This window comes from Lithobates pipiens, unplaced genomic scaffold (assembly GCF_037356315.1).
Source record: "Lithobates pipiens isolate NorthernLeopardFrog02 unplaced genomic scaffold, aLitPip1_a1.2 Scaffold_19, whole genome shotgun sequence".
Taxonomy (NCBI): Eukaryota; Metazoa; Chordata; class Amphibia; order Anura; family Ranidae; genus Lithobates; species Lithobates pipiens.
Window position 1 is genome coordinate 278,288,122 of NW_027507764.1, and position 20,244 is coordinate 278,308,365.

At 44.4% G+C, this 20,244-nt stretch overlaps 1 protein-coding gene across 6 annotated transcripts in view; it reads right to left on the minus strand.

Annotated features, from left to right (window-relative positions):
- The window catches only part of MARCHF6 (membrane associated ring-CH-type finger 6), a 1,566,402-nt gene that overhangs the window by 1,247,811 nt on the left and 298,347 nt on the right, over positions 1-20,244 (minus strand). For all 6 annotated transcript variants that reach the window (XM_077491957.1, XM_077491954.1, XM_077491953.1 and 3 more), the window contains one exon: positions 3,796-3,985. In XM_077491957.1, coding sequence (XP_077348083.1) covers positions 3,796-3,985 — 190 coding nt within the window. The remainder of the gene's footprint in view (positions 1-3,795; positions 3,986-20,244) is intronic.

Genomic DNA, 20,244 nt, shown 5'->3' on the forward strand with positions numbered 1-20,244 from the left:
GTAATGCTGTCTGTAATGCTGTCTGCAAGGTAAGGGAGAGGTAAGGAGGACCGGAGCACTTACTACACGCGTCCTCACTCGGCCATTGCTAAGCCACACCCCCCTTGAATTAATCTCATTTATAAAATGAGCTTGTGACTCCCCTGGATTGAATATGCTGTATTTATCCTGTACCGTATCATCTGTATACATCTTTAATCAAACCTAAGTAAATCTTTTTATTACATTCTTTGTGTGTTGTTGTGTTTTAATCCTTGCATTTACTGACCACATATCTGAAAGGGTAAATATATGAATGAACCTAGGGTTAAATGTAACATGAGATTTAACCCCTTAATACAGTTCCCCGTCAGGTTTTTATATAGCGCCAGGGACCCCCATATACTACCTAATAAAAATTTGTACCCCCTGATTGCCCCTAGTTAACCCTTTCACCAGTGATCACCGTATAAGTGTTACGGGTGACTCTGGTTAGTTTGCTTTTCATAGCATCAGGGCACCCACCATTTATTACCCAATAAAGGTTTAACCCCCTGATCATCCGGCAGGTGATATCAATGAGGTTTTAGGGTCAGGGTCTGTGTTGCCCCAGGCAGTGCTAGGTTAGTGCCAGTACCGCTAACACCCACACGCAAAGCATAAACCTCCCGTCGTGGTATAGAATCTGAACAGATCAATATCTGATCAGATCTATACTAGCATCCCCAGCAGTTTAGGGTTCCAAAAAAACGCATTGTTAGCAGGATCAGCCCAGATACCTGCTAGCACCTGCGTTTTGCCCCTCCGCCCAGCCCACACAAGTGCAGTATCGATCGATCACTGTCACTTACAAAACACTAAACATATAACTGCAGCGATCGTAGAGTCAGGCCTGATCCCTGCGATCGCTAACAGTTTTTTTTGGTAGCGTTTTATATTTAAATCCGGAAGGCAGTGCTTGGTTTTCGGGGTCCCGTACGTGGCTAGGCTCCCAAAAACCCAGCCACATGTGGTATCCCCGTACTCGGGAGAAGCAGCAGAATTTTGGGGTGTCATTTGACTTATGCCCATAGTATGTGTGAGCAATATATCATTTAGTGACAACTCTGTGCAAAAAAAAAAAAAAGAATTGTAATATTCCTGCAACTTGTAGCAAAATATAAAATATTTCATGGACTCAACATGCCTGTCAGTAAATAGCTTGGGGTGTCTACTTTCCAAAATGGGGGGGGGGGGGGGGGTTTGTGCTATTTTGGCATTTTATGGCCTTCGAAACTGATAGGTAGTGAGGAGTGAAATCAAAAATTTGCACCCTTAGAAATCCTGAAGGCAGTGATTGGTTTTCGGGGTGCAGTACGCGGCTAGACTCCCAAAAAGTCCCACATATGTGGTATCCCCAGCAGAATATATTTTGGGGTGCAATTCCACATATAACTATGGCATGTGTGAGCAATATATCATTTAGTGACAACTTTTTGTAAACTTTTTTTTCTTTTTGTGTCATTATTCAATCACTTGGGACAAAAGAAAAAAATATTCAATGGGCTCAACATGCCCCTCAGCATTTTCCTTGGGGTGTCTACTTTCCAAAATGGGGTCATTTGGGGGGGGGGGGTTTGTACTGCCCTGCCATTTTAGCACCTCAAGAAATGAGATAGGCAGTCGTAAATTAAAAGCTGTGTAAATTCCAGAAAATGTACTCTAGTTTGTAGACGCTATAACTTTTGCGCAAACCAATAAATATACGCTTATTGACTTTTTTTTACTAAAGACATGTGGCTGAATAAATTTTGCCCTAAATGTATGACTAAAATTGAGTTTATTTGATTTTTCTTATAACAAAAATTTGAAAATATATATTTTTTTAATATTTTCGGTCTTTTTCCATTTATATCAGAAAAAAAAAAATTGCAGAGGCAATCAAATACCATAAAAAAAAAGCTCTATTTGTGGGAAGAAAAGGACGCAAATTTCGTTTGGGTACAACATTGCATGACCGCGCAATTACCAGTTAAAGCAGTGCAGTGCGAAATTGTAAAAAGACCTCTGGTCCTTAGGCTGAAAATTGGTCCGGGGCTGAAGTGGTTAAAAGACACAAGATGCTCAAATAACAGCAGTCTTTCATAAAGAGTACAATAAACCGTAAAATAATTTTTTTTTATTAATATATACAGTAGGTGCCGCCCATATTGTGTTTCCAGCGCGACAGTATCGCGCTAATTCCCGGTGACAGGCTCCTCTAACCAGCGCGATCCCGTTGCGCTGGCTGCAATAGGAAAATGTCATTTTCCTATAGCAGCCAGAGCGAGGTGATAATGTCGCCTCACTCATGAAACCTGCATGCCTTCTCGGGGGCATACCAGGCTCTTGGGTCCGGTAGGGATTTTAAGGGTATTCTCCTTCGCCGAAAAAAACGGCATGGGGTCCCCCCCCAAAATCCATATCAGACCCCTATACGAGCACACAGCCCGGCCGGCCAGGAAAGGGGGTGGGGATGAGCGAGCGCCCCCCCTCCTGAGCCGTACCAGGCCGCGTGCCCTAAACATGGGGGGTGCCTTGGGGAAGGGGGGGCGCGCGGCCCCCCCACCCCAAAGCACCTTGCCCCCATGTTGATGAGGACAAGGGCCTCTTCCCGACAACCCTGGCCGTTGGTTGTCGGGGTCTGCGGGCAGGGGGCTTATCGGAATCTGGGAGCCCCCTTTAATAAGGGGGCCCCCGGATCCTGGCCCCCGACCCTATGTGAATGAGTATGGGGTACTGTACCCCTACCCATTCACCTGTGACATCAACTGATGAACCTACCCCTTGTCCCTATATAAGTCGCCGCGCACCCCGTCCCTGGCATTGCGGCCGGAGAGCGCGTCAAATCAAAATCTCCAGAAGAAGAAGAAGAACGGAAGGCGGTGGCGGCGACGGCAGCGACAGAAGACTGGGCCACCGCTAGTAAAAGAGCTGGAAGAAGAAGCGGTGGCCCGGCAAGAAGAACCGAAGAGGCGAACAAGACCCCCAAAGTCGGAAGAAGAGGGCGGCGGCGGTGAAGAAGAATGCAGGGCTACTCCGCTAGTAAAAGAGCTAGCAGAAGATAGCGGAGGAGTCCAGTGAGAAGACCCCCGAAGACGGAAGACCCCCGGAGCTGTGCAATAAACTATTTTAACCCTTGTGTGTTTTTTTTTTTTTTTTTACTTTTGTTCACATCCCCAAGGCACCCCCCATGTTGAGGGCACGCGGCCTGGTACGGCTCAGGAGGGAGGGGGGGGCGCTCGCTCGTCCCCACCCCCTTTCCTGGGCGGCCGGGCTGCGTGCTCGGATAGGGGTCTGGTATGTATGGCAGTTCTTTAAATCTCTTAAGAATGCTTTAGTTTAATTGACAAGTCTGTGGCAGAGACTTTGTTGAGCATCTCACCGGCTGGTAGGTCAAGTGAGAGGGGCCTATACAGTGGTTGCTGGATTCAGTCTGTGGAGCGGTTTGTCCTCTGGATCTGACCAATACCTCTAACCCGCAATTACCAGGTGCCTGAACTCCTTTTAACCCTTTGACCCTCTATTGAAAGACTTTGTGCTTATCCCAAATAAATAAGTGAAAAAGGACTAAGTGTCGGATTTAACATTCTTTGGGCTATTTTTCAACAGGACCCCTAAGACGGAGAAGCGAGCAGGTGAGGTAACTGCAAGCCCAAATAAAACAAGCTGCTCCTTCGGTGGTCAGTGCTACATATATATATATATATATACACACATACACACACACACTGTAAATTCTGCATACTGTGTATTAAAGAGCATCCTGCTACAAGTTTTCTTCAAGTTCGTAAATACCTTGTGCCCCATTATTTCCATCAGCTGCATCCTCCATTACTGCATCATCTTCTTCATTATCTTCTTCATCCTCATCTGCCTGTTCCCCTGGTATCTCAGGATTTTCACCAAGGACCACATGTTCTATTGGAGGGTTGGCAAGTTGGACAAGAGCAACATTGTTTGCGATTACATTACCAGCATCTTGCACCTAAAACGATTCAAGTGGTGTAATTAAGGAGAACTTAGTTGAAAGTGAATTGAGCAATAAATTATATCCATTTTAAATGTCTGTAAAAGATCTTACTTAGAACATTCTGTAAGTAAATGTACTCTTACTGCACATAAAAAGATAGAAAAAATACACTAACAAATTATAATACCTTATACTGCTGATATCAAGAAAACATAAAATGGGAAGAGGAAGTAGTAATAGGATGTCCAACTTATCAGTAAACTTCATTACTTGAAGAACTGTACAGGATACAGGAAGGAGCGCCTATTCCACTAGATCCAGACAGACACTTACAAATGAGAAATTTCACCTGCCATTTTTTCACACTTGTGATGTGGACAGGGCAGCCATCAGAAATTTTTGGGCCCCTTACACAGTTTTAGACCTGTCTCCCCCCCCCCCCAACCACCAACATTCCCCAGGGCCTGCCCACAGAATCTGCACACCGGCCACCTCACATGTACACACTCAGCCCCCCCCCCCCCCCCCACAATCCTGTATACATGAAAAAAAAAGGATAATTTCTGCTTAATTACAGCCTGAGAAATCAACTTAATATTATACTTGGTCCACACAATAGGTTTAGTTAACTTATAAAACTAGAGTAGCATTCAACCATAGGGGGGTATTTGGATAAACTTCTGCTCTAGAAAAATGCTAACATCTAAGGCCAGCGACCCATGCGTGAATAATAGTAAGCATTGAGGGGGTCAAATGATAGGGGGCTTGAGGGCCTCTAACTAAAAGAAACTTAAGAGCGTCTATAGATTCCACCACCACTGCTTCCAACCAAGTGGAAGGATTAGATAGATCTGGACATAACCACAACGCAGCTGTCACCAGCCGAATAGCTAAAAAATATTTATATACTGCTGGAAATGCTAGACCGTCCTGATTACAGGGGGGCAAAGTTGTCAATTTGTATATCAAAGGGGGTAGTCACGGCGCACACCTACTACTATTTTGCGCAAATTGCAAATATGTGTAACAAATATTTGTGCAAAAAATTTGGAAAAAATATGTATATCAACAAACTATGAAAATAAAAAATAAATACTGATGATAAAAACTGATAATACAATATATACGTAAAGCTGACAAATGGAAAATAACAAAAATATGTACGTGATAACCCACAAAAAATTATTCCATGCCTGATACAATATTTAAATAAAGTGCTTAATATTCCTAAAAGTGTATGGTGCAAAATATTAGTATAAGGTGCTTAATAGAAAGTGTATGGTGCTCTAAAAATTATAAAAACCAAAAATGCAAAACCCCAAAAAATTATTAAGTTATCGAGGTATGATCACACTCTTCATGCGATTATAGAATCGCTAAGTGGAGACATGCAGAAAATTATATTAAAAGTCTAGCATCAGGATACCATGAGCAGAAAAAAAAGGTTTCGTTAAACCAGTGGATAAAAACAAATGAATAAATGAATAAAATCAAAAAAGAAAAATCAAAAAAAAAATCAAAAATGAAAAAAAAAAAAAAAAAACAGTCATGAAAGTCTTCTTAAATGAAAGTGACAATGTGCTTCAGAATTCCTGGATAACAACCGGTGCGTTTGTAGTGTAAAGGCAGTAATCCGCACTCACCAGCTCCCCATCCCCTTATGGGGTTAACGTGCCTTCACAGTGTGAGCCCCTGTGTCGCTATGTATGGCTGGGTCCGGTTTAGGTATCCAGGGAGTTCCTCACAAAAAGTAAAGTGGGGCAGACATAGTGTGATTCAGTATAAAAGTTTTTTATTATTAAATTGTTTAAAAAGAGCTTCCTGCCCCGCAGCATTCATTCGTTGCTTAGAGCCTCTCACACTCTAACATATTGGGCAGCTTCCGCAAGCCCCAGAGACAGCATTGCATTGGCTCGTTCTTTTACCTTTTTTCCAGCAAGTAAAATGGCGCTTACACATTCGGGCATGCGCCGTACTAGCAGTACACCCTATATAAAGTAAGTGGAGCACCAAGATGGCCGCTCCAGACGACGTCCGATGACGAAACGCGTAGGGCGTGGCCTCAGGTGTATCCACTCGTGCATAGCGGCGGCGGCGGTGAATAGAAACAGATACTTATATCTGTTGAATTGAAATGCCAGTCCTTATCCTGTATTATGTGAGTAGCTCTTTTTAAACAATTTAATAATAAAAAAAATTTTATACTGGATCACACTATGTCTGCCCCACTTTACTTTTTGTGAGGAACTCCCTGGATACCTAAACCGGACCAGCCATACATAGCGACACAGGGGCTCACACTGTGAAGGCACGTTAACCCCATAAGGGGGATGGGGAGCTGGTGAGTGCGGATTACTGCCTTTACACTACAAACGCACCAGTTGTTATCCAGGAATTCTGAAGCACATTGTCACTTTCGTTTAAGAAGACTTTCATGACTGTCATTTTTTTGATTTTGATTTTTCATTTTATTCATTTATTCATTTGTTTTTATCCACTGGTTTAACGAAACCTTTTTTTTCTGCTCATGGTATCCTGATGCTGGACTTTTAATATAATTTTCTGCATGTCTCCACTTAGCGATTTTATAATCGCATGAAGAGTATGATCATACCTCGATAACTTAATAATTTTTTGGTTTTTATAATTTTTAGAGCACCATGCACTTTCTATTAAGCACCTTATATTAATATTTTGCACCATACACTTTTAGGAATATTAAGCACTTTATTTAAATATTGTATCAAGCATGGAATAATTTTTTGTGGGTTATCACGTACATATTTTTGTTATTTTCCATTTGTCAGCGTTACGTATATATTGTATTATCAGTTTTTATCATCAGTATTTATTTTTCATTTTCATAGTTTGTTGATATACATATTTTTTCCACATTTTTTGCACAAATATTTGTTACACATATTTGCAATTTGCGCAAAATAGTAGTAGGTGTGCGCCGTGACTACCCCCTTTGATATACATCTATACCATTCACCCTTTTAGGGAGATTACAAAGGTAGTGGCAGCCCCTGTTCTTACCACTAGGGTACTATTTATTTATTCATCTATTTGTTTATTTACTTATTTTGGTATTTTGTGGGTATAATTTTACTCACCTTACACTCCACTGTATTTTGAAATTTTGCGTCCTGTGTATTTTTTTATATATCTAGGGTCCATAGCGCACCTTTAACCCTTCGATTTTTTTTTCCCAAAATTGTCAATTTATATGTTTTTTTGGGCCCCATAAATAAAAAAATAAAAAAAGGGGAATTCAGTCTTACAAAAAATGATCTAGGGATCCACTGAGGAGAGTGTCTAAATAAGTATGTAAATTTTGGAACAATTTTCATTTTCAAAAATATAATACGTCCAAATAAGGATAACGGTAAAGATTACAATGCCTTCAGCTTCGGCCGCATGTCCCTCAAGACTGGGGTCAAAGTCAAGGAATTGTAAGGAAGGTCCAGCATCATTAAGAAATAATAGGAGGTGAGCCGCATATAGGGCTACCCTCTCCTCCAGCCAAAAAACTCACAGCCCCTTGATATTCGGAGAGATGAGAAGAGCCTCCGCCACCAGCTCCATCGCAATGGCAAAGAGGGTCGAAGATAGAGGGCAGCCCTGCTGAGTACCCCTATATAAAGAAAAAGAGGATGAAAACCGTCCCCCCAGTCTTACTACAGCTTTAGAATATCTATATAAAACCTGTATCCATTTAATGAATACCAATGGAAAACCCATCCTACTAAGTACCTCCCACAGAAAAGGCCACTCAACAGTGTCAAAGGCCTTCTCTAGGTCCAAGGAGGCTACAACCCTGGTAACCATATTAAGATGCAAAGCATGGATGTTAGTATAAAACATACATACAATTCTCATCTGTGGACCTCCCTGCTATAAACCCCGTCTGGTCAAAATCAATTGTGGGTTAAATGGAAAGCAATAGTCGGGCAATGAGTTTTGACAATAGCTTGAGATCTGTATTCAGAAGAGCAATAGGTCTATATGATGTGCAAGAGGATGAATCTTTTTATAGTTTGTGATTTAGAACTATATGAGCATGGCTCATTGAACCCGGCAGCACCCCTCTCTTCAGACAATGGAGAAGAGTAGAGAGAAGCAAAAAATGGAGCAAGGTCTCCATGAGCCCTATAAAATTCTATAGGGAGACTATCCGATTCTGGTAGCGGTGAGGGAACCAATAATTTGGAGAACCTCCTCTGAATTATAGAACTTACTAAAGTCTCTCTCTCCATGTCAGACAACTAGGCAAGCGCTACCAGATCCAACCAAACCGCCATATCATTGGGCAAAAAATAGTAGTACTAACGGAAGGCCTCTAAAATATTAGATTGTGAACAAACCGTATCCCCCGAAGAGGTACTTATTTCAGAAATCAAGGTAGTAGAAAACTCATGTTGAGCCATCATCGCCAAAAAATTACCATTCCGGTCCCCCAGCTTCAAAGGGCTGCTGTTTATTTTTATAAACATCCACACTTCCGGTTCCGGCGCCGCATGAGCTAGCTGTGCCTCTGCCTAGCTCCCGCTCCAGAGCCCCACGAATCGGCATAAAACGCCAGCCTTAGCGGCCCCAGAGCCCTATCTCCTGCTCCGGTCGTCCCCCAACGATCCCCGCTGACATGGATCGCTTTGTTGAAAAAACGGGCGTCCGCTCGTACGCGGCCGTGGCCGCGGCGGCACCTTTGGAGCAGCCGCAAATCGAGCCCCCGGCTTCGGCCTACTCCACGCCAGCTCCACAGGCCTCTCCAGCTGAAATTTCAGATGCGGCAATGGAGGTAAGCGGGGTCGCATCCCAGGAATCCCCAGCTCTCACTGGACCATCCCAACTATGTGGGCACTCTACAGGGCCCACTCACACCCTGACTGGGGAAGCTCCACAGCCATCCCAAGGGGATGATGGCCACACCAACCGCATTGCTCAAGCAGTGGCAGCCTTGCTGTCCCCCATGATTACAACATCAGTGGAGAAAGCTATACATGCTGGGATGAAGCAAATTAAGGCCCAACTAACAGAGCATGCTACTAGGCTGAATGAACTAGAACACCGCGTCTCTGAGGTGGAAGATGATCTATATCAATCCCAAGCCACAGAACAATCTCAGGAGAAAACGATTCAATATGTTCTCCAAAAGTTAGATGACTTGGAGAACAGATCCAGACGGTCCAATCTGCGTTTCGTTGGGGTCCCTGAGTCGCTCCCCACCGCCAACCTTAACAACTTTTGTGCCAAACGCGTACCTGAAGCCATGGGACTCACGGGACCCTTCACGGTGGAACGGGCCCACGGCGTGGGCTCATTCATTGCGGACCGCAAGACCCCTCGCCCCATCATTGCCAAATATTTAAACTATGCTGATAAAGCCGTCATTCTTCAAGCTTTCCGGCAATCTCCATCCCTACAGATAGATGGTGTCAAGATTCTAATATTTGCGGATTATTCTATTGAAGTATCCAAAAAACGCAAAGCTTTCCAACCGATCTGCTCGGAACTATTTAAACTGCAAATTAAATTCTCCTTGGCATTTCCCTGCTGTTCTTTGTCTTAAATCCCCCAAAGGGGAACTCTCATTCCAGGACCCCTCTGAAGCAGAAGCATTCCTGCGATCTCTTCGATCGAATCCGTCTCCGGTCACGCCCTCCAAAGCGGCTTCCACCATCCGATCTTTGGACCAGAGGAGCCCCAGGAAGGACTCCACCAAACGCTTCCGAGCCTCGGGCCCGGACCACCGCCACTTTCCGCGCTGAAGTCTCTTCTGCTGTCATTTTAATGTGTTTCATGTTTCCTCACTCCACTCAGGTCACAAGACCGTTACCTCCTGATACTGGGAGCTACTCCTTGGCGACGTGGAGGATCTGGGACTCCTGACTCAGTAGGCCTCGGCCTACGCCCCACTTCTAGCCGTTTACCCGAATCCACGGACAAGTTTTCAGGTTACCATCTACTACTATGTATTTCCTTTCTTTTTTTCATTATGCTCTGTGCTGTTGTTTATTTCTCTTAATGCCATGTCTTGCCTTACATTTGCCTCTAGTATTTTGACAGGTCTTAGCATGACTCCACTGTGTATGGAAACCCCACACGCCATTTGGCCGTCGCACCGCGACACTTGCTTTTCATCCGGCGTACCTTCCAGGCGCCCCTGGGATAGTCCGCTATTAAATCTCTCCCCCATGGGGCTCTGCTCAAGGCGCTCCCCCCTACACAGTGAACTCATGCGGAAAAAAGAGAAGTGCATGCGTTTGTTTATTTGTTTGGTTTTTCTTCCTTGTTTACCATCTTCTCCCCCTGCCCCCCTTCCTCATGCCCATCCCTCTCCCTCCCCTCCTGCTTAATTGGGTTCACCCCTTTTTCCATTCAGGATCCCTGGACGAGGTCCCTTACATCGCATCTCCATCGAGATAAGCTTGGGCCGCCTCTCCCTCCATACCCTTTCATGCCAAATATCTTGCTGCCTTAATCCTCAGCCTCCCCCACTCTTAGAGTAGTCTCCTGGAATGTCAAGGGTCTTCGCTCTCCCCAAAAAAAAGTGAAGATCCTTCGACACCTTAAACGACTCAAGGCAGATATTGCCCTGCTTCAGGAGACCCACCTACAAGCCCACGATTTTCCGCGCATGCAAAAATTGTGGGTGGGAACAGTGCACGGAGCTGAATCTGTGGGACGGAAGGCCGGTGTGCTACTTCTGATTCATAAGAGTCTGCCCTGCACAGTTCTCTACACCCTCTCAGATGGTAAGGGGCGCTTCTTCACAGCGAAGGTGCGGATAGGAACTACAGAACTCTGTATCTCCAACATATATGCCCCTAAAAACCCCACTAAACAATTTTATAGCGAGCTCTCGACCTGGTTACTCAAATTCACTCACTTGCCTCACTTAGTTGGGGGTGACTTTAACGACGTTATGCACCAATCGATAGATAGGTAGGTCCTCCCCAAAAAATCATTCTCCAAGCGCTAATACACCGGACCCTACTTTATTCGCCTCCACCATGGACTCCCTACATATGACAGACCTGTGGCGTCTCTCCCACCCTGTAGACAGGGACTTCACATTTTACTCGAACCCCCACAGGTCCCTGGCCAGACTTGACCACTTCTTTGGCTCGAACGACATCATACACATGGTTTCGGACTCTGAAATTCACGATATAGCAATTTCAGACCATGCTCCGGTAGGGATCTCCTTAGACAGATTGGATCTCCCTCCCCACCCCAATATATGGCGCTTCCCAGCCTTCCTTGTTAATAATTCGGATTTCATTATGTACATGGAAAAGGCCTGGGCAGAGTACTCCTCTACAAATGCCCTCCATACGATGGACCCTAACTTAGTTTGGGATGCCGAGAAAGCATACCTAAGGGGACGCATTATTTGCTATGCCACATTCTTTAAACGCAATGCACTCAAACACTACCAATCGGCTAGTGCCAGACTACATGCTGCCCAGCGGCAGCTCTCGTCTTCCAGCTCGTCTGTACACCATGATGAATGGGTATCAGCCAAGTCTGCTTTTGATACCTGGGCTAACACTCTCGAACTCACGAAAAAAGGCCCACTTGGATGCTACCCTACACAGGTATGGCAATAAAGCCGGGAAACTCCTTTCCAGATTGTGTAACGGTGGCCATCGCCCTACCCATATTACCTCCCTCTGCGATCACACGGGGCGCACACATTCCACCCCCCAAGCCATAAATGAGACTATGTTGCGATACTACACGGACCTTTACACCTCAGACCACATCGTGCAGGAAAAGGCTTGATCCTTTTTGGACAAACTGACACTTCCCACTCTATCGACGGAACAATTAGATTATCTCAATTCCCCCATCACTCTCCCTGAAATAGAATCTACCATTCGTCACCTACACTCACACAAGGCGCCTGGTCCCGACAGTTTTACTAGTGATTTTTACAAGAACCTCATCCACATCACGGCGCCCACGCTTCACTTAGTTTACTCCAATATCTGGGTGGGGGGGCCCTTATCTTCCATCCGGGAACCAAGCAATCATTAAACTCCTCTCTAAAAAAGGTAAAGACCCGTTACAGCCTGGGTCATACAGGCCTATTTCCCTACTCAACCTAGATGTGAAAATCCTCTCGAAGATCGTTGCCTCGAGATTAGCCACCATTATCCCACACCTGATCCACCCAGCCCAATCAGGATTTGTCAAAGGTCGAACAGCCACCTTAAACATCCGTAAAGTTCTACTGGCTCTCGAATCAGCCCAACAAGACCCCTCTGGTTCCTATGCTATCATTACCTTAGACGCGGAGAAGGCCTTCGATAACGTTAGTTTTGACTGGCTCTCCTTGGCTCTCTCCAAATCAGGATTCTCAGGCCCCTTTAGTCATCTCATCAACTCGATGTACGCTTCCCCCTCCGCTAGCCTGGTTGCAGCAGGCCTTCTATCACCTAGTTTTCCCTTACACAAAGGTACCAGACAGGGATGCCCTTTATCTCCCCTCCTCTTTAACATCGCTCTAGAACCTCTCTCTAGATACCTATCCCATATAGCACCCCTGCATGGTATAAAAATAGGCGATAAGGAACTCCGCACAGTCCCTATGCGCAGACGATGTCCTTATTTTCACGTCAAACCCTTTGGCGGACATACCCACCATTAAAACTATCTTCGACGAGTTCAGGTTGTGCTCAGGGCTCCGCATTAATTACTCGAAAAGCGAGATTTTACCGATTGGCTCTCACTCTACCCCTTCTTGGGCTAGGGACTCATTCACTATAGCCCCCTCCTACATTACCTACCTGGGTATTAGAATTGGTAAATTGCCATCTTCATTGTATCAATTGAATTATCCCCCCCTTTTGACCAAGATATCTCAGGAATTGACCAACTGGATGGATCTGCCCCTTTCGGAGCAAACTCTTCCACTCTTGCTCAAACACAAAGATATTACTTCATTAAACTCCGCTATTTCCAAATTCCTATGGGTCGGCAAAAGACCACATATTGCCTACAAAAAACTGCACCTTCCCAGGGGCAATGAGGGTATTGGTTTACCTAATATTCGATTGTATAATTTAGCTTGTCTACTTAGAACTAGTCTAGATTGGATCACCCATTCTTCTAGGTACTCTAACTTTGAATTGGAATCCGCTATGGCCCACCAGTTTTCTTTGTCTGCCCTCTTACACTGCCGTTGGAAATCTGTCCCCCCCCCCCACACCAACACAACCTTGTCCTCAGAGACACAGCGATAGCATGGAGAGAGTCTAGGAAACTGGCCAAACTTCCACCTTATTTATCCATTCATCTGCCTATTCAGAGAAACCCCTGCTTCCTTCCAGGTCTTCACTGTAAAGCCTTTTCAGACTGGTCTGCACGGGGCCTCTCCCTATTCTCCTCCCTATGTGACCCGAATACTGGCAAGCCCTTACCCTTTTGGAAGGTGATGGACTCATTTTCAATTCCAACTTCACACTTTCTTCACTACCAACAGTGCATCAGCTTTATTACCCAAGCCTGCAAGGACGATTCCCGTCGATTTCAATCAAGTTTCTTAGATCAGCTGATACTGAACAATTGCTTCAAAATCTCCGATGTTTACAAACCCCTCCTGCAACGAGCAACACCTCCCGCATCCTCAACCTCCATTGCAAATTGGTCCTCTGCCTTCCCGGACCCCCGACATTGTTCATAAAATTCTGGTTGGACTTCGCAAGGTAATGCGCCTGACACCTAATGAAATCTGGAGGGAAACTCAGCTTAAGATTGCCCACAGGGCCTACATCCCTTTCCTCTCTTCCAAGTCTGAGCGAGTCGGTGCATCCTGCCCTCATTGTCATCAACCGAAACCGCCCCTCTCTCATCGCTTTTGGTCTTGCCCGATAATTTCCACCTTCTGGGACCAGGTCTTGGCTTTAATTTTTGATGTCACATTACTGAAACTACCTAAGGAACCTCTGCTCCTAATCTTCGGATATTGGGACCCCATACTATTGCCATGGTCTGCTACCTCAGGATCCAGTCCCCTCCCAGGGACTCACTCGCCGCGAGCTTCAGTGGAGTGGGTTCAGCTATGCCTCCATCTGTCCCTCCAGTCTCCCAACTTCACAAGGATCTTCTCTCCCTATTATACAAAGAAAGGTTCATGACAGACTTTTCCCATGCCAAACAAAAGGCGGCCTTCCTCACCAAGTGGAAATTGTTCATCTCCTTAACCATGTCGACACCGGATCAACGTGCACTGGATCAATTTTCCTTTACCTACAACAGATCGTTCCACTTCTGATACTATCATATGACTCGCTGCATATATTCGCTCACCCTGATGCCTTGCTCTCCAGGATTTTGTTTGTTTTTATGTGATCAGTACTAATGAACCCATTACGTCGCAATAGAATTCCATTTATTTACTTCCCACGTCCGCTACCTCCTCCCCCATTCCTCCCCCCCCCCTTTTTTTCTTCCCCCACCCTTTCACCTTTTTAATTACTTTCTAGACCATATTATATAAGGTATAATTAGGCATTTGATCCTCTTGGAGCCGGTCTATAACACCTACTCTGTTCGGGTTTCAAAACATTCATTGATCTATCCAGTCTGGTCTATACCACCCTTGATTATTACGGTTGTTACTGTTATTGCACGTTTCTGTATCTCACGGTTTCTCCAGGGCTTGATCTGGATCTTTTCAGTACTGAATGTACCTTTATATGAGCCTCTGTATTTTCTATTTCTTAATAAAAATTATTTGAAAAAAAAATAAATAAAAAATAAACATCCATCCTCGTGGCCTCTGTTATATGAAGACAAAGCTTGTTTTGCATGTAATAGACCATTAAAATGAATCAATGGATCAATTGCATATTGAGCTATTTGCTTTTACACAGAGGCCTGCAAGGCACCAGTCTACACCCACTGGGCCCTGTTGACAGCCTTAGTAGATATACATTGTCCTCAAGTGTATGCCTTAAAGACGTACCATACGTTTGCAGGAGTAGAAGATCCCTCATTAAACTCCTAGTATTCTGTAAGAACAGGCAGAATTTTATATATCACATCAGGATGCGACACCCAATAGGTTCCCAGTCTCCATTGGGCCGCATTCCTTGAATGGGGAAAGACATAATGTAATTAACAATTGGGCATGATCAGATAACCCACTTGGCAGATACTTAGCATCTATTATATGGGATAGAATAGCAGGGTTAGCGAAAGCCAGATCTATACAAGAGGTAGTCTTGTATGAGGTTGAAAAACATGCATAGGATCTGATTAATGGATTCTTCCACCGCCAAACCTCTAAAAAACCTGCCACCTGAGCCCAAGCAGAAAGGTCCACTGAGAAATGTTTGGGGGGAGTCGGCCTATCTAAAGTAGGATCAAGTATGGCATTAAAATTTCCCATAAATAAGAATTAAGCTGGGCAGTAGGGGGTAAACTTCTCCAGCAAACTATATAAAAGGGCTCCAGAGAAAGGGGGAGGAATATACACATTAATAACTGTATATCTCCGGCCCCACAGCAAAAACATATCTTCCGGGGGGGGGGTCAGAGTAGACATGTTCTATTGTACAAGACAAAGATTTGCCAAAATTGAGATCCCTCTAAAGAATGTAGAGTAAGAGGTATGAAAGGTCTTGTAAACCCAAGGTTTCTAAAGTGTCAACAGTTTACTGCCCATAAGATGTGTTTCTTGCAGTAGTACCATATGTGGAGATATCCGATTTAGCCATTGCAGGTGCTAGTGCACGTCCTGGGCGCTTTAGTTTAATAGCCAAAGAAGAAAGGGTCTAGGAGGGGCCTCCGGTTTGGGGGTATCCTATATGCCCGCTCCATCGCAAAAGGCAGGCGGCACATTAACTGAACCCAACAAGGTAATCAAAAGATTTTCAGTAAACTCCATTGGCTTGGATCTCTTAGCCCTTTCATGCAAACCCAAAACATGAATATTGTTACGTCTCACGCGATTTTCTGCATCAATGGCACGATCTTGCAGTAAGGACCAAAACTCTCTGGAATGTGAATGAGTCATATCCTCCAGCATAGAAACCTTGTTTTCCCCCTCTGATATCCTGGATCTGAAATTGTCAGATCAAGCTGATATCTGCAGCCACAGAGCCTATTTCTTCTACCAGGGAATATTTGCAATCCCTTATTGCTGCCAGGATAACTGCACCTGAGGGGGAATCCTCTATTAATGCAACAGAGGGAGCCTGTGGGCTGGCTGCCATCGCTGACTTTACATTCCAGCTGGTAGAAACAGCTGCTGTGAGGCGCAAAGATGGATGCCGGATGTCACGGACTGGGTCTGGGGCAGCAACATTGACCCACAAGCCACAGGACACCAGGGCTCCAAGGAAACAAGGCAGACAGGTAAGATCCGCTCCGGATCAGAAACAAGGGCTAATAGGGGCCAGAGGAGATGAAATCGGGGGGAGAATCGGAGATCAGGATCCGGCGCTTCTGACAACTCATGTCAGACGCTTCTCACGTCACACGCATTCGCCGTCAGACGGCGTGCATCTGTGATGACCAGAAAGTGGATAACTCAACATCAAGTTCACTATATGAATCCCTTGTGTATTTGTACATGTAATTGTACATGTTGATCATTTCCCCACGTAAGTTCCTCTGTGCTTCTCATCAGTTTGGTTGCCCTTCTCTGCAATGTCAGCAGTTCCCCGATATCCTTTTTGAGAACCGATGCACAAAACTGAACTGCATATTTCAGATGAGGTCTAACTAATGATTTGTACAGGGGCAAAATATCACTCTCTGTAATCAATACATCTCTTAATACAAGAAAGGACTTTGCTTGCTTTGGAAACCGCAGCTTGGCATTGCATGCTCTTATTAAACTTATGATCTACTAAAACCCCCAGTTTCTTCTCCACTATGGATTCCCCCTGGTGTTCTCCCCCTAGTATGTATGATGCATGCATATTCTTAGCCCTCAAGTGCATAACTTTACCTTTAGCAACATTAAACATCATTTGCCACATAGTTGCCCAATTAAACATTGCATGGAGGTCGGCTAGTAAGTTGGAGACATCCTGTAATGGCCGTTATTCCACTGCATAGACTGAAACGGTAATTTTAATCCCAGAACCTATATCATTTATAAAGATAGTAGTGTCCTAGGACTTTGTATCATTGGTAAATGGTGCCATCGATACTGGTAGATATACTCTCCAGTACCCACACGGAGGTGTCCTTATAGTATCAGCGCTCATTCTTAGGTTTTATACATGCTTTAAGACACAGCAGCCATTTTAAATAATATCTGCCAGAAAAGTGTCATACAGAAGTATAAACTAGGAACCAGGCAGGCCTACCATAGTGGTATCTGCCGATGGATGTTCCCTTATATAGAACAAGAGGTCACATTACTCATAGCATACTAGCAACTGTGGACCGTGGCAGTCATACATTGATCCAATAATGGCTTACACACATCTCAGTAACTGTGAATATCTCTAATAACTGTAAATAAAAAGAAAATCATAAATGCTTAGAACCTACCACCATGGAAGCTACTTTACAAATACTTAAGGCCATATAAAACCCAGTTAGGAGAACTTTCATATTATACCATTTTTTATTCTACTTTGAGACAAAGGGGTACAAAAAGTTCACATCAAATTCTATCCAAAATGAGTTGAAATTAACATTGGTGGATGTTGAAAGCAAACAGATACTTAATATATGGGTCCTCACTGGAAGAAAGCAAGTCATCTTTAAGACCCACATAATACAGAGTATAAAAATGAGTGAAGGAGGAACTTAGACATAGCAAACTTGAATATCCTGGTCTGATGATCCAGTGTGCCAGGCTTTCATAAGGTAAATAAGTGTGCCAGCGTCCAAACTAGATTTGGCCATGCAACGTTTACGGTCAGACACAGCGAGTGCCTCCCGGGACTCATCCAGCTGATCGAGCAGAGGAAATGCCGGTCACGGGTGAGACAGACGCTGCGCAGTGTTGACATGCCTATATGCTGAATTTATCGGTTCTCATTGTAAGCGCAATTTGTATGTGGGGAATGTGACTGTGCAATAAAGGGTATAACACTATATTCGATTTCACGTGTATCCTTACATGCTTGTGCCTACTGAGGAGATCCTAATCCCTTTCAGAGGAGTAAGAGGTCTGAGGGAGCAGAGCAATTTAATGTCTTCCACAATAAAGCCTGATTGCAGTTCCGTTCTGGTAAGCAGCCACCCATGGGGGATTGCACAAGGTGGAAACTGACGGTGTAGGGCAGTAAGCCCTTGCTGTTGAATATGTCTCTACGGTGGATTGAACTTTTATGTTGACACCTCTACCTCTCCTACTTCTGCATTACGGACTGTTATATACATGCGATTAGTGGAACTGTTTCTATAGTGTGACCAGAAGTGTTTCACTTATCTCAATTACCTGTTGCATATACAGATTTGTATTCAATTATTTTATTGACCTACTAGTGAGGTCCAAGAGACGTTTATGTGGAGGATAAACATTCATAGCACTGTTAGTGTCTGATTTTTAATTAGCCATACTGGTTGTTATTTAGATTGAAAATGTATTCAAGAGAAGAAGATATGGACTTTAGAGGCACACCCATAGCACTGAAACAAAAAAAAAGTTTTTTATTTTTATGATTAAAAATGTTGGCATGGCATGTTAAAAACAAAACATGGTTTGGTCTAAACAACGCTCACACCACCTAACACAACCGACTATTTCCACAATAAGAAAAATTGATCAAACTGTTTCAATTGAGGGGATTTTAGTAGAGGAAAAGCTGCTTGGTGGTAGAGGCTTAGTGAAGAAAACATGTTGTGCACCCTTAAGTGCTTCTTCAGGAGGTTGCAGTGGTGCACAATATATGCAGGCAGGTCTGGCTGAATCATCCACCAATCAGCAGCTGCTCATGCCTTAAGCAATATATAGCTCTAGGTATCCTTATAAATTGCTTAGGATGGGGGTGGTCACCATACCCTCATCAGTCGAACTAGGGAAGTTTATAATATAAAATCAAAATAGATGCAGCGCTAATAAAAACACATAATTGAAATAAGTGATAAATTAATTTGTGAATAATGAATACAGTTAAAGCGGGAGTCCACCGGGACTCCGCGTTTTTTTTTTTTTTTTAAAAGCCAGCAGCTACAAATACTGCAGCTGCTGACTTTCAAAATAGTGACACTTACCTGTCCAGCGCGCCCGCGATGTCGGCACCCGAAGTCGATCTCTAGGTCGCCTGTCGGGTCCTGCCGCCGCCATCTTGGGTATGGGAATCAGGAAATGGAGCCTTTCGGCTTCATTTCCCGGTTCCCTTCTGCGCATGCGCGAATCGCGCTGCGCAATAAGGACGCTCCCCGCTGCCTCTGGGATCTGTGTGTTTCCCAGCAGGCAGTGGGGCACTTGCGGGAAGGGGCGTAAGTTACGCCCCTTCCCGCAGAGAGCTATCCCGGAAGTGGGTGCAGTTACCTGGATTATCCAGGTAACTGCACCCCCCCCCCCTGAAAGGTGCTCATTGTGGCACCGGAGGGGGGGAGGGTTCCGATGAGCGGAAGGACTATTAGTATTCACATAATACTAAATAAAAATTCAAGTCCATAGTGATCCTGCTCAAACAAACGAGTGTATATAAAAAAGCACTCAAAGTGACAAGTGCTAATAAAAAAAAATGGATTGTAAACACTAATAGTAGTCCAAAATAATGAGGAACGTATGCACCATTTCATAAATCCATATACGCGAGTCTCTCAGTAGCATAAACCACACGGAGGGCACTGAAACTTATTCCCATAAGCAAAGAAAAACATTGAAGTGAACCAAAGTCTGGGCTCTCAGAATTCTCACCTCTACTCCTTAGTTAAAACCACATCAAGTAAAAAAAATTCTTCAGTTTGTCCTATTATCCACCAAAATCCACTGTTGTACTCTGCAGCTCGATAATGTGGGCACATGGGTTAGACCACCAGGGGGCCATCTATCCCAGAAGCAGATGTATTAAAGAGTAAGTAAACCCCTTCAAACCACTTTGACCTACAGGTAAGCCTAGATTAAGGCTTACCTGTAGGTCCAAGCAATATCTCCTAAACCTATATGGTTTAGGAGATATTTGCCCGAAAATGGGCACCGCTGTCTACGGCGCATGCGCCGTAGACAGCGGCGCGCAGGCGCACTAAATGCGGCAAGTCCAAGAATGGATTTGCCTAATTTGTCGAATCCCGTGCGCATGCGCGGGAGTGACGTCATCGCGGCTTCGCCGAATGGCAGCGGC